The sequence below is a fragment of the Corvus brachyrhynchos genome, unplaced genomic scaffold, assembly GCF_000691975.1.
Source record: "Corvus brachyrhynchos isolate BGI_N302 unplaced genomic scaffold, ASM69197v1 scaffold10, whole genome shotgun sequence".
Taxonomy (NCBI): Eukaryota; Metazoa; Chordata; class Aves; order Passeriformes; family Corvidae; genus Corvus; species Corvus brachyrhynchos.
Window position 1 is genome coordinate 10,869,088 of NW_008236180.1, and position 15,020 is coordinate 10,884,107.

The 15,020-nt window shown below is 37.2% G+C and overlaps 1 protein-coding gene across 6 annotated transcripts in view; it reads left to right on the forward strand.

The window, feature by feature from the left end:
- The window catches only part of SULF2 (sulfatase 2), a 122,290-nt gene that overhangs the window by 57,361 nt on the left and 49,909 nt on the right, over nt 1-15,020 (forward strand). For 4 of the 6 annotated variants that reach the window (XM_017735326.1, XM_017735335.1, XM_017735310.1 and 1 more), the window contains exons 2-3: nt 5,305-5,551; nt 11,684-11,923. In XM_017735326.1, coding sequence (XP_017590815.1) covers nt 5,377-5,551; nt 11,684-11,923 — 415 coding nt within the window. In that variant the 5' untranslated portion in view covers nt 5,305-5,376. Of the gene's footprint in view, nt 1-63; nt 88-5,304; nt 5,552-11,683; nt 11,924-15,020 lie in introns of those variants that run through there. The other 2 variants (XM_017735331.1, XM_008635219.2) reach the window with 2 other exon arrangements.

Sequence of the window (15,020 nt, forward strand, 5' to 3'; positions counted from 1 at the left end):
CCGGGGCTATGCGGAAAACAGTTCCCAAAAGACAATTGATGCCGTAGCGCTCAGCTTCACGTTTGGCACATCACCGGACGGATCCGGGTAATGCGTGTATCTGAACGCCTGTGTGTGTTTGCAGCTGTATAAACACAGTGAGACTTTTATTTTTTCCTCCTCTGTATACAGCTACAAAAAAATGCGTTTACTTGGTAGAACGTATTTGTGTAATAGTAACTGGTTTTGCCTACTTTTTCTGTCTTAAAGCACTTGCATTCATTTCCTTATGGTATTTTCAGAAGTAAAAGTTTGTGGTTATTACTGTACTTAATACAAGCTAATATAATTATCTTTAAAGTCAAAGACTGCATCTATTATATGTAATTATGTGATGATAATAGGTAAAATAGCAAAATAATTCTTTGTTTCTTTCAAGTTGTTGTTGGTTCTTGCATATGGTGCAGAAAAACGTGTTTGTTATTGTGGATTTGGGGGATCCAAACAGCAATTTAACCTATCAGAGGACTAATTAATTCTCTGTGTGTCACTGGGAAACAGTAATTTGCAAGCAGTTGACAGAAAGAAAGTAGATTGAGCTGCTTAAAACATTTCTTAAAATATCAAGTCCCAGGGAAATTTATAACTAATTTATAGTTCTGTTTTATTTAAAATAAAGTTACAAAATATGAATGAGATTTTGTAATGTGACCAAGCTTCTCTGAAAAATATTTATTTTTGTACAGAGTTCACCAGCATAAGGCAAGCAAGTCAGAAGAATGTGCCTGAATAGTAATTCAGTGCTCTAGTAGTCTGGAAGCTCTGTTCCTGTTGTGATTCCTGTAAATCAGCACAACTGTAATCTTCAAGAGTCACATTTAGCACTGGGGATTTGATTTTTGTACATTCTCATAAATTTTTGACTGCCTGGGGAAAAAAAAATCAGAAAGTAGAAAACTATAAGCAAACACAGCATGTTGTTACATTACAGCAGTAATGTTGATACTAGTCTTCCCCTGGGACCCCTGTTTGATTGCAAATAAGATTCTTCCCAATCCATATATAAAAATGTGTTTATCTCTTACAAACACAATATAATGTTTTGAAGTGATGGTTGACAGCTTTATTGAAAAAAGACCTAGCATAACCAAAGCAAAGGAGTGACACCAGTTAAAAGAACAGCAGCACAGCTGAATCCTTTTAACTGGCAGAGTGGATTTAATTGGGTTGGTTGCTAGGGAATGGCTCTAGCACCATGTATTTCAATGAATTTAAACGTTGGCAAATGACATACCTAGATCTGCTTAAATAATACACCTGGTATTGGCTCTAGCCATATTGAGAGCAGGTGTGTGTTGCTTCTCTAGCCAGTTTTCCCTTACTGTGTAGTTCCACTGTGTGGCTCACATGCAGTTACCCTGTTCTGTGGTGGCTGCTGGGCAAGTTGAACTTGTCATACCAATTCTGTATTTAGTGTTTTGCAGTATACTTATTTAAGAGAAAAACAAACCAAAACAAACTAAACCCCAAGCTGAATAATGTAAACATTACTAGGAGCAGCTTTCTAGAAGTAGACTTGAAGTGGGGCTTAAATTTTTGATACAGAGTTACAGGAGAGTCAAATGCTACTCTTGGTTATGTTGTAATAATTGAATTACCTGACTTCAGTGAAGTGGCACTGAGTTTACGCATGGGACAGTTGTGCTGGGACTTGGATTAGTGAGGTTGGGAACACCAGTCTATGTAAGCTACTGTCAGTTACTAATTTTGCATACACGGGGCCTCTTATATCTGTGCCAAGCAATACTAATCAATAGTGTGTTAAAAATACCATCTGGGGTGGAACTGACATCAGTCATCCCTGTGCATTCTGCCTATACTGCTGCAGAACTGACATTAATTACTGAGGGCAGTGTTGCAGTGTTATAAAGAACAAATCTTTCCTTGGTGTAAAGGCTACTTGGAAACAGTCCTCTGCTGAGTTCTTTTATAAATGGAATAAATGTGTGGCTTTATCTCTTCAACATTTGTAATGTGAGTTAGTGTAACATTCTGTGTTGCCACAAAGGAGAAAGGAAGAGGACCAGGCTTTCTCAAAAGCAGCCTTCTAAGAGGTTTCATAGGCTTAGTAAAGCTCAGCTGATGACCCATCTGAAGATTTCATAAATTTGTGATAGCACTTTCGTAAGTATAAAACATGAGTGACCAGACTTGTCAAGTTCATGTGTGTAATCTCGAAGAAAATAAGAGGTGTACCGAATTCTCATGGGAACCACTACAGACTAAGCATCTTTAATACTGGAGGATGGCCTGCAGAGGCACAGAGAGCAGTGGACTACCTGTACCACTCAGATCAAAATGCATCATTGGAGAGGGTGCTAAAAGTGAAGGCAGATTGGGGCACTGCTGTGGAACTGTTCTGGCTTTATCTGTGAGTTGCAGATTAACCTTGTTGACAGAAATGGGAAAAGAACTGGTAATAGAAACGTTGTTATGTTTCTTCCTGGAAGTTCACCAAAGACTAGGGGTTAAAAAACCCAATCTGTATTTGGCAATCCATGAGAGACACTCTTGTGTTGCTATTCTGATAACTACTTAAAGCTAGCTTCTGAGTTGTACTGCATATATGCTGTTAGTTGTGGCATGTATGTCTTGTGAAAACATACTTTAAGAAATAGGTTATTTTCTAAAATTGTTTTAATTTTCTTATCTAGTTATTGGTATGACTTTTGCACATAATTACATACTTTGAGTTGATTCCTGGGAGTACTTATCCTGGTAACAGTAGGAACATAACACATCACAATAGCTGAAAAATACTCATTGAGGATGGGGGGTGAAAATAACAGGTTTGGTGGAAGATGCCTGTTGTACTTGACATGAAATTCTCTCTTCCACTTGCAGTATCCTTTCAGAGATCACTAATTCTTTTAACCATTAATATACAAGTGTGGATAGAATAGCTGTGGGAGAGCAGTTTATGTGCGTCCCCAAATGTCTTAATTATTTCATAGATATTTAAGCAGCTCTCTGAGCTGGGGACAGCTTCTATTTTTAGTTTCAAGTGGAGTGTGTGAGGGGCAATAAACTGTGAGGAAAAGACAGGCTGAGGGGAGAGAGGCAATGAGGTCATGAGGTTAAAACATGCATTTGTTTTAAAGAAGAGAAAATTGTGAGAAAGACTGTTAAATGCACAATACTGTAGGGAAGGTAGTTACGACCAGATATAGCAAGAACGGACAGCCTTCCAAATGCTGCAAGAAAAGTCAGTAAGTGCTATTATTTTGAGAAGCTGTTGGCTTCTCAAAAAAACCCCACATCAACTTTCAGACCTTTCAGAAAAATGTTTGTGTGTAATGAAAACATCTATACTGTCAGTTTATTTTTTTAAGCAAAAGTACATGCGTAATAATTTCTGAAGAGCAGAAGGCATTTCTTTACCTCCCCCCTCAAAAAGCTCGTGTCTAAGAATACGTGCCTGCTAAGCAAACTTTCTTTTTATATTCCCTGTTGAAACAGATCCAGGTTCCTTTCTCAAGCTGCTTTTGACTACTCTGGACAGTAGCAACACATTGACATGATTCTTCCCAGTTGTACTGCTGCAGATGGAATTCTGAGTACAAGGAATGAAAATTCATTGGACTTGTCAGTGTTTCTTTTGCTATAGCCTGGCAGATTTCTGAGCAGCAGCAGCAGATACTAAAGCTGCATTGTGAGGATATTTAAATCAAGTTTTAGTTTCTAGGGAAAAAGTTAACTTCACCTGCCTGTGAAACTCACTGGACTAGTAAGCAAGGAGGATTTTTCATTTCCTCAAAACCCTATTAGTGTGCAAATTTGGAAAGTAGCCTTAATAAATATTCTGTCACAGTATAGCAACGTGTCTGTTGACTTACGTGAAAATTCAATATACATTTCTAATATGAGCATAGAAACTGACTATAATTTTTCAGACCAGTAGTTTTGCTACTGCATGAAAAGTTTGATCAAGAAAGTTTATCTCAAAGAGCAGTTGCTGTCAGAGGTGAAGTAAAAATGTGGCTAGGAAAAAATCTGCTGGAGTAAAAACCGTTTTCCCAAGGGGCTTCTTAGGGTTTCTTAGAGTAAAACACGTTGCGCTATGTTCTTTCAGCTCAGGCATTTTTGGTCTTTACAAAAAACAGATAATCTCTCTTGCGTCATTTTAAATTGATTTTTCTTCTCTTACAAGAGATCATTGGCACCAGTCCAGCAAAAGACAGGGAGCAAGCAGGGAATTAATAAAAAACTGACTCACTGATTGATGTATCTGATGAAATAATTAGTACTTGATATTTTCAGTACATTTTCATATTGTTATTTTGACTTCTGAAAGCAAGAGAAGATCCCTTTATATCAGAAGATGACTGAGCAAAACTGTGATTTCAAAGGTTCTTCAGCATGCTAATTCATTTCTTGTAATCTCCTTGTAGGAATTGCTAAGAATTTTTTATTTTTACACTCACTGACAGGAGTAGCACCAGTTAGATGTGGTCTGTTTTGCAATCTAGTCTATTTTGGGGCATATGCTCTGTTTTGCAATTAAGTCATAGGCAGTGCAAGTCACTTTGATGCATCCATTCCCAAACATTTGAAGTAATGGGCCTTCAAATGTGTTCATTATTAATAATGATATTTTAAAAAATATATATAATCTTGGAAGCCAACAGAAATGCTCAAGGATATCGCACTTACATCAAAACTGTAGTAGACTTCAAACAGTATCATACCATAGTTCCAAGATCAGGGCAGGTTTGCTCTCTAATGGCTTTGTAAGATAAATCAGTGTATAACAAATCTTCTGTTTGAGTGTTCTATGACTTTGCAAATATGTTGTTAGCTCAGTAAATTTTGCTACAGTCCTGTTTAAAAATAATGATAGATATGGGGTTTTTCTCTTCAACATCTGCATTTTTGATGTTAACAAAAATGTGATCTGAAAACATCTTGGATCACTAAGAAAGAAGAAGGAAGATGATTGCTATTTATATGTATGAAAGCAAAAGAATTTGATACGCTGCTAAATCCTTGAACTTGCTGCCAAATCTGAGCTTTGAGTGAAATTTCGTTGTCTACATTGATAACAGCTTATGAATATAATTTTTCAAGTTTTCTGCTTCTAGCTGGCACTAGAAAAATAAGTGTTTGCTTTGTTGTTGTTTGGGAGTTTGGTTAGTTTTTTTTCTTAGGAGTTAAGATTATTTCAAGTATATTGCTTTTTACTTCTTTGGAGAGCACCTGGCTGTTCCTTGATGGGTGCAGAGGGGTAAAAATATAGATAAATACTTGTTTCCCTCTCCCTTATAGGAGACCTGCAAAGAAAAAGAAATAGAAGCCATTAAGCTACCTTGTTCAGAGAGAACATTAAATCAGCACAGCATGGCACAGCATAGTATTGTCCTTGGATTATTCATGATGACTGTTTTGTCACTGTTGGATGGAAGTTCAGCTTTCCTGTTAAATCAACGTCTGAAGGGAAGATTTCAAAGAGACCGTAGAAACATCCGCCCAAACATCATCCTTGTTCTTACTGATGATCAGGATGTAGAACTTGGTAAGAGCCTAATATAAAGAGAATTTTAGCCAATGGGTATGACACTGCTTTTTCTTGAAGCTAGATTCTTGCATTCAAAATAAGAAATTTTTTCAGTGTGAAAAATGATAGGAAGAACAAGTTTTAACCTGCCTTTATGTAGAACATCCTTTCCATCTGCCTGCAATTCAGGGACAGCAGAAGTTAGTCCCAAAATGTTAACTTTCCTGTTCCTGTGGAAATACGCAATTCATGCCTGTCTGTCTTCATCTAAACACCTAAACTTTGCTTCTGGCAATTGCAAGTATAACCTGGGAAGCTACATGCCAAAACAGTAGGTTTAAATTCATAATTGCACCATGTAACTACCCAAATTCTTTTGTGTAATTGCAGGCATTCATTACATACACAATTTTCATTTTATTTACTAAAATGTTACCTAACACAGTCATACTATTCTTGTAATTGTCCATTTAGATGTGTAGTTCATTACTGACCAAAATGACGCAGAGTGAGAAGGTTCTGCTGAGTTATCAATGCTATGTTAATTTTTGAAGAAAGGAGATGAAGATTAAACACATGCTTTGCCTAATGATTTGGAATAATGAATTAACTGACAGACTTTGGCTTTTGTTGTGTTACCTGAACAAGCTTGTATTTACCAAATGCTGTCTTTAGTTATGAGAAGTGATTAGCACAAACCAGTTAACATTAATAATTTTGCATTAGAGTTATGCTCTTAAGTGTATATAAAGCCTGGGTCATCTGAAAAATGAGAACTTGTGTATGTGTAGTCTGGCGGGGGGAGTTTTGCCACCAAATTTTTCTGCATTGGATTTCTAGCATGGATAGAAAAATTTGGAAAATGGATCTCACAGAAGGAATAGAACACAAAATTAATCAACTTGTACTTCTCATACACTTACTCATCTTGTTGAGAAGTTAATCACAGCAATGTGGTAGTCTTTTTACAGATGCTTCCTTTGTATCAATGTTACTGTGCGTCCCCAGTATCATGGATGTCACATTCTTCTCTGAGGTGGTAAGAAAGCCTGCTATGGAAGTAATGTCATCAAATTAAATCCAGTTCAAATTAGCAGGATCAGAAGATTTTTGTTGTTGTTGTTGTCGTCACCTTTTTTTTAATGGTTATTTGGATCACAAGTGAAGCAATTTCAATAATGTATATCCCAAAGAACCTAAGTACTTTACCTTGCAGGGTTGGAAGGTCTTGAAAAATGTATCGTCTTCTATTTTATGCTACCCTTTGTGTTTCTGATGCAATTGTCTAAGTCCTTTGGGGAGTATATTTCGCTTCTCTGGTAACTTGATCCTTTCCAGTTTCAAGGATAATGGGCACGTGTCCACACAAATTAGGATCTAACTGAGGAAAATCCGTTTGATGAAGCTGCGATTTGATACTCATCATTTGCCACTAATGGCTTTGGGAGATCCAATATTTGTTTGAATTAATTTTTATTCTTGTCTGTTGTCTGGTGAGCTGTCCAAGTTAATCAAAATTGCCATTTGTGGTGATTGTGGCTAGTGCATTTAAGAAAGATCAAAACAGGACATGAATTACAAATAAAAGCTAAGGAAAAGTTGGAAGCTATGAAAGCGTAGGGAAGAAAGCTGTGGGTAAGATTTCATCTGTTCCTAAGAATATTCTATAACTGATGGGTGTTGTAGATTTCATTGTTCTTTTGTAGCTACTTTGGAGGTGAAAGGGAATACAACATAATCTCAAGTGCCTTTAACAGCCTTTCTTTGCCGGTTTGGGCAAATTTGGAAATATATCCTCTGAGAGATGGCAGGTTACAACCACCCCTCCCCCACCAGGTTCAGGATAAAAAAGAATTTTTTTTTCTCGAAGGAAAGTGAAAGAGATAAAAACTATTTATTTGACAAACACACTGGAAGAGGATAATAATGCTAAATAATGAAACCTCTTGCTGTAGAGAGAAAACCTGGGAAAATTTCGGAGTCCTTCGCTAGGTAGCCTCTCTCCTCCTCCTCAGAGTTGGGACGGGGTGGGGCCCCCTCCTCCAGGCCTACACCTTGGTGGAAAAAGTCCTGATGTGTTCTGATGTTGAAACAGTCCAAAAAAGAAGAAGGGAAAAAAAACGAAGTCCCAGGAAAACAAAAGTTCAACTCTCTGTCTGCTGCCGGAGAAAAAGAAAGCCGAAAGCTGGCTGAAAAGCAAGCAAGCATGGTGCTTCCTCCCGCTCCTGGCGCTGCTGAACGCAGAGAGGGTTTTATCTGTGTCATTGAAAACAAACTGTAAACTGCTTTGAAAGTTCCCTCGGCTTTCTCTCCCCCCCTCTCAAGCTCAACTGAAAGGCATAGAAAGGCACAAAATTAATTTCTGGGTGTAGAACAGTGATGTGGGATGCAACATCATAAAGCCACCCCAAGACGCTTTCCTTTATTTATTTAAAGATAGATTTAGCAATGGGCCAGTAGCAGGTGGAGTTTACCAGAAAGACAATGTTATCCTTTCCTGAAAGGAGTACAGCTCTTTTTTTTTTTTTTTTTTTTTTTTTTTTTTTCCTGAATTCGCATTACTGTTAATCATGAGTTTTATTTGGGGAACCAAACCTCAGCCTTGTATTGAAAGAAGGAAAATACGGATGAAGGGCTGATGGATCAAGTGCACACTCTCTGGAGAACATCAAAGGAGAATGAGTGTAAACTGTAGTGGATACAAATGGGAAAAGACAAATGAGAACGCCAAGAACTACTGACACATACATATTTGATAGACTGTCTAATCAAAAGAGTTGTATTGACAGGCATAATATGAAGAAAAGGAATATACTGACAAGGAATAATTAATTAGGAACAAAGATTTTTTTTTTTCCCCATTAGAGCCATTTAAATCCAAGTTAGTATAATGCTGAATGTCCCCTGTGTGGCGGACTCAGTATCTCCAGTTTAGTTGGATTTGCTATGGTTTTAACAAACCAGTTCATTTCATAATCTAGTTGGAGAAAGATCTGATTATTTAGGGGGTATTTCAACCATGTTAGAGAAATCTGAGTGGGAAGTGATTTGTATGTTTCGAGACCTTCCTCTGAAAAGCTACAAAAATAGCATGGAAGATGATTTTTCTTATCATATGTGGAGATTAGGCTTTAGAGCTTTGTTAAATGTGAGAGGAAGAAAAGGAAATGAAGATGTGAAAAGGGTGTCTAAGGAGTTTCAAATACAATTAAAAGAGAAGTCTTTAGGGGACAGTTAATTAAAATTCTGGGGTTCAGTTTACTGGAAAACACTTCTGAAGTTGTGCTTCAGAGTAGACAAGTCACTTGGTACTTAATACAGGTTCTTCAACAGTTGGAGCTCCCTAAAACATGTAAATTATTCCCTCTGACAACAAAACACAACTAATAGGAAGTCAGTATTATTTAATAAATAATTGGTATTTTTTCTCCATTAATATTAGTCAAAATACCAGCTTTTATCCCTGAGGTGAACAGTGAAGATATGTGAAGCAAAGTTATGGAAAGCACACATTTCAAGTGAAATTTCAACATAGATTTTGCTTAGCGTTGTTCACTGAGTAACTTTAATACATCAAATTAGTTAAACTTCCATATTTTCACAGTAGTCCAATGGATATTTTCTTAAAATGGCTTAGAAATTTCACTTTTAACTGCTAGATTTTTGTTTATTATCAGTGGTTTTAGATGAGTAACAGAACATTTTCTGAATTAAGTATTGACACTTTCAAAGCATGACTGCCACTAGTACATCCACTAGTGAAACCTCAGAAGGTTTTCTAGCTCAAAAGGTGATGCAGTGAGGTTCCAGCTGCTGATTAACACATAAGTAATCTGCCAGAGAATGGATGTGTGTGTATTGGAGGCAAACTGAAGAAAATAAGTTTTGGTTGGCTATTTTAATGCTGTTTAAAATATTTAAAGCTGCCCTATTTAAGATTATACAGAAGAGTATGCTGGATTTTTACCTTCCACTGCCCTGTCACTCTCTATTAGTTCTCAAACTGGAGAAGCAGATTAGATCATATGTTTTTGTGTTAAAGACTGTTGATATATAGGGCCTTGTCATTACAGCAGTTTTATTAAAGAAGCTTATTGTCCCCAAGGGGAGTCTTAACATGTACTGTTATTTATGCACAAATGCCTCTGTCATTTAAAGGGGTTGTTAAATTGTATTTCAATATTGGGATGACAAAACATTCTTTCAGACTGCCTGTTTATGCTTGGGCTAGCTCATAAGACAACACAGAGGAAACATGCACAGTTTTCAGGCTCACATCATGTATAATTAGCTGTTATAATTGTTAACTGCGTTATTAGTACCTTTAGGCATTAACACTTAATACACAGCTATTATAGAAACAAAAGAGTAAATCTTGCTTTTTTCAGAAACTCCTTTTTGATAGGTGAAGTTTAGCAAGTTCTAAGGGGACAGTGCAATAACCTGCCTTGGTTCATGTCACAAAGTGATGCGACGTCCTCTGACCCGAGAAATGCACAAACGGATTTGTAATTTTTCTTTTTTTTTTTTTAATACTCATTCCAAACAAGTGGTCTCAAACTAATACCATGGCAGTTTTTAGGTGAAATGACCTACAGTAGCAATTAACCTTCCTTCATGGTGCCAGAGAGTCAGATTTTGTATGTGGCTTGAGACCATTTTCCCTCTAGGTTTTGATTCCTGGTTATATCAGTGTGGTCTGTATCAATCAACTTACTGTTGCAATTTCATAATGAAATCCCTGCATAAAGAGCTTAGAAGAAACCTAAATGCATTATTGACAGAAACAACACAGTTTGTGCCAGATGGTTGCAGGATGCATTGATTAAAGCTGAATGGTTAATCCAACTCAGCCTTGGGTAAGTTAGCCCCAACCCTATTCTAGCATGAGCCCATACCTTCATCTACGTGTTGTCAGTTGGCTTTCTCTGCTCCTAACAAGAAGGAAGGGTTGGTGATGAACAGGTTTAATCTCCTTTGCAAGGTCATGCTGTTGACAGGTACCATGATGAATTCTTTACAAAATTGGAATTCTTCCTAGATCAAGAAAATTTTACCTAACTTGCTCTGATGCAGTTTTAACTATTAGGCACTGATAGAATAGGGAAATTAAATTTCTTGTTTCTCTGATTCTTGGTGTTTCTGGGTTTAAGAAGAGCACTGATATGGATCCAGATTTAGCTAGGTGGATGTCTGTGGTAAGGATCCAGTCTTTGACCAAAACCTTGTCTTAAATAAACAGAAAAACCATTTGGCAGCACTGTGGCATTCAGTAATTGTTGTCAAAGACTTTTATTCATGTTACCCCAATTTATTCAAGTCCCTTGCTTATTTGTTTTTAGACAATAGTTATGTAATACATAGTGTTACCTGCCCTGAGTAGTCATCTAAAAATCTGATTCTGCAGAATCAAGCCTAAGAAGATGTAGATAGTAAGTCTGTTACCAGAATGGATAAAGCAGATAGCTAGAACTCACTGAACTCGTTATGGAAATTATTATGGGAGCTTTTTGTTGTCTTTGGTTCAGTGACAATTACAGAAATCAATACCTCCTAATACCTCACATTAGGGAATAGAATAATTTATCTAGAGAACAACTCTAGCAGACCCTTCTTGAGCAGTAGTTTGGACTAAATAGTCTTCCAAACGAAATGATTCTGTGGTTACAGCCCTCAGCCTTTTGCATAAGGCTGGCACAAAAGGTAGTGTATCAGGTATCTTGTGAAACCAAAGATTAGATAACACTTAAAGAGCATGCAAGCTTTGGTCAGGGTTTCTGCATAAAGTGCTTTTCACCCTCAGTACTAGGGTGAACAGTATTAGCAGCTCCAGAAAGGCTGTGGAGGTGGTGCAGATAGTTACAGTTGTAAATCTTGAATTTAGAGAGAGAGAAATGAAAGAAGCATTATGATCTATGTTAACATGGTTGAGTCAAATCTTTACTTGGGACTTCAGTATTTAGTCCTTACTGAAACAGTGGGAGAACTTCACTGAGGCAGGAGTAACCTCTCTGGATTTGGGTTCAGTCAGAGATAACAATGCCCTTTCTACTTGTGCTTCCTTCTGGTTTCTAATGTAACGTCCGAGCTCTTACATAGCTCTTGTGACTGAAACAAGAAAATAATTCTGAAATGTTTTTCCTCTTACAGGTTCTATGCAAGTGATGAATAAAACAAGACGTATCATGGAACATGGAGGTGCTCATTTCATCAATGCCTTTGTGACAACGCCCATGTGCTGCCCATCTCGCTCTTCTATTCTTACGGGGAAGTATGTCCACAACCACAACACTTACACTAACAATGAGAACTGTTCTTCTCCATCCTGGCAGGCTCAGCATGAAATACGCACGTTTGCAGTGTACCTCAACAATACAGGGTACAGGACAGGTAAGGCTGGGTCCATCTGAAAGCTTCCTTAGACTTACTAGTACAGAGACTATCGTATATAATATTTTAATTCTAATTTCTTCTTTACTGCAGCAGTGCGTAATGCCAGAGCTTAAGTCTTCCATGTTGGTTTAGCTTCCTTGCACTTTTACTTGAGGAAATTGTTATTTACAAATGAACAGTCAACAAAAAACCCAAGACTTTTGTTTTTCAGAAGGTGGGAATAAAATACTGTTCATGCTTGAACTGAAGGCCTAGCAAACATAGAATATGGCCTACAATTACCTGAAGTGTGCAGAACAACCAAGAAAAATGCTATGAAAAGGAATTAGTGTTCTGACTTTTTTCATAAAACTGATATATTAAGCAAATTAAGAATGAAAGGGAAGGGACTGCTCCTTTTGTGCTTTGGGACAGTCAGCTGGTGTGATTTCTCTAGACAATCAATTCCCAGAAAGGTGTTTAGGATAAATAATGACTGAGGAATAATTGGCGACATGAAATGCACTCCTGAGAAACAAATTAGCCTCTTTTCATGCAGTGCTCCTCAGGAACAAATATCCTGTAGAAAGGATTTCAGAAAACATATAGCATATGTTTCACACCTAATTTCTTCTTGCTTCCCCCGACATCAGATTCAGGTCCTTGCCTGTGACAGTGGTTTTGTTACATTTCTTGCCTTTTGTCATGATGAGAAATGAGCATAAACCTGGTTCTTTTTGTGATATTTATAGTGTATATGTACTGCAGTATTGTATTATACTCATTAGTAATAGTATGTGTTTTTTTTCCTTGAATTCATAGTTATTTGATGCTTCCAGAAACTAATATAAGCCTTGAATAGTAATTGTAACAAGATCATTATTTTCTTTCTGACTATTCAAGTGAGTTTTATGTGTTATTTCTTCTAAGTTTCAGTCTTAAGTAAGTGATTTCCTTGTTTTGTTTTTCTAAAATGAAGATCTGAATTAATTTGGAAAGAACTAAACTAGGGGAAGTGCACATATCTTATTAATTGCTTGCTGTGTCCCTCTGTTTATCATTCCTGGCGCCAATACCAATGAGCATATGAGTACAAACCAAGGTTAATGTTTTATTCTTCATAGATTATTTGGTTTGTGTTTACTGAGCTTTGTCTGTTGTAATAATTTTTATATTTAGTGGTTGTATTTCAAGAACCGGCAATTTTTACCAACTTGAGTAGCTATTGCAAGGTGTTCATATGTCTTTTTTTTTTTTTTTTTTACATTAACTTAATGTTTAAATTTAGACCCAAGATCTTAGTGAATCTATATTACATATTCGGTCTACCTCTCTTAATGTGGAAACTAAATTTATTGGAACACATAGAAATAGGGCTTTTATAAGTACAAAGTGATCGTAAGGTGAAAATGAGATCCTCATTCTTGTAGTTAAATGTGACATGTTGTTATACAAATTTAAATGGAATTTGCTGTAATTGGAGGCTGGCATTCATTTCTGTTCTCCAGTTAAAGGCTGGAGTTATCCACTATGAAGGATGTCAGCAGTAATAAGGTATTTTTTATCTTTTTTCCCCCCCCCCGCAAAGATATTAGCGTTACCTGCTTCAGAAACAGCAGGAGATTGTATTTGAGAACCTTGTCTACTCAGTTTCTCAAGTTTCAAAAGAAACTTGCTAAGAAGAATACTTTGAAGATTATGAATAAAGTTTCTCTGAAATGGAGAGACCTCCTTGAACATGACTACAGTGAACAAAGGAAGATGTGGAAAGCACAGGAATTAATTTGTTGGGTTTTATTTTTTATTTTTGAAGTCCTTTGTAGTACTGGTTTGCTCTGCAAACATACAGTTTAGCTTCTTAATTCCTTGGTTTTGGTGTGGTTTGTTTGTTTGTTGGTTTTGGGGTTTTTTTGTTAGGTCGGTTTTGGATTTTTTAAGGAGTAGAAAAAGAGGCAATGAGGAGTAAAGCTTTTTGAAGCTTGCTTTTGTATTTCAGTTGACAACCTTGGAATGAGAAAGCTTTTTAATTGATTCATAACCCAGGCCTTCTCCCTGTGTTTTTTCTCTTCTCTTTTCTCTTTTGTGTTATCTTGAAGGCAGAAATTGTACTCTCCTACTCCACTTCATAGCTTCCATCTGTTTTTCTTTCCTGCTGCTGGTTTCACATCTCCTTTGCCTCTTCTCTATCCATTGTGATTTCCCTGTGTTTTGTTTTGTTGCAAAAGATGATTCTTCTGGGGATCAGTCTTTCTGCACTGTAGTGTGTTCTCTGGGGTAGTGGCATTTGTGGCTGGGATCTATAGAGACTTGTGCAGCTGCTGACACCTTTGGGAATGTGCTAGTCGCATGCAGGCAGGAGAGAGCAGTGTGGTGCAGGTTTTTCTGGCACAAGTTGCAAGTGAAAAATAGATGGAAAAGGTATGTCTTTCCCCCAGCTGTTTCTTCGGTTTCAGCCTTGGGTGTCAGTTTTACGTTTTTTAACTTTGGCACGTTAAAAACCTTGACCAACTTTGTTAGGCACTGTACTTGAAAGAATAGAGGGGCTGAGCTCAAGGGAAGTTCAGTCTTTGGCTGTAACAGCCAGGATTTTGACTGTCATGCATAGGCTTGCTGTCACTTTATGTCCATCAATTAAATATCATGGTGTAGTGGTTTGGTCTAAAATACTCATTACTGTTTATCTTCTGTGAGATAAGAATTAGGAGAAATGCAAAGCAGGCATCAAACTTAAAAGAATATAAAGAAGTTTGTTAACAGACCTAAAAGAAGGGAAAAAAAAAAATTATACCACCTTCAGAACTCTCCTCCTCCCCCCACCTTCCTCCCTTCTCCCACTGATAATGTAAAAAGACAACCCTTAAGATGTTCAGTCTGTTTACCACTTCCATAATAACCTTGTTCAGTCCATTTAGAAAGAGAAGTCTCTTCTTGCTCATGCTATGAAAACATTATCACAACGAGACAGCCGCCCACTTCCAAATATTGTTCAGTCCATTTAGGAAGAGGAGTCTCTCTGCCTGCGTGTGAGTCCCTTCCCCCGACTTGCAGCTTGTTCAAGATCACACACAGATAGCAATTGGTTTTCCCGCGTTCGAGGGTCCACTCTTGAAGTGTT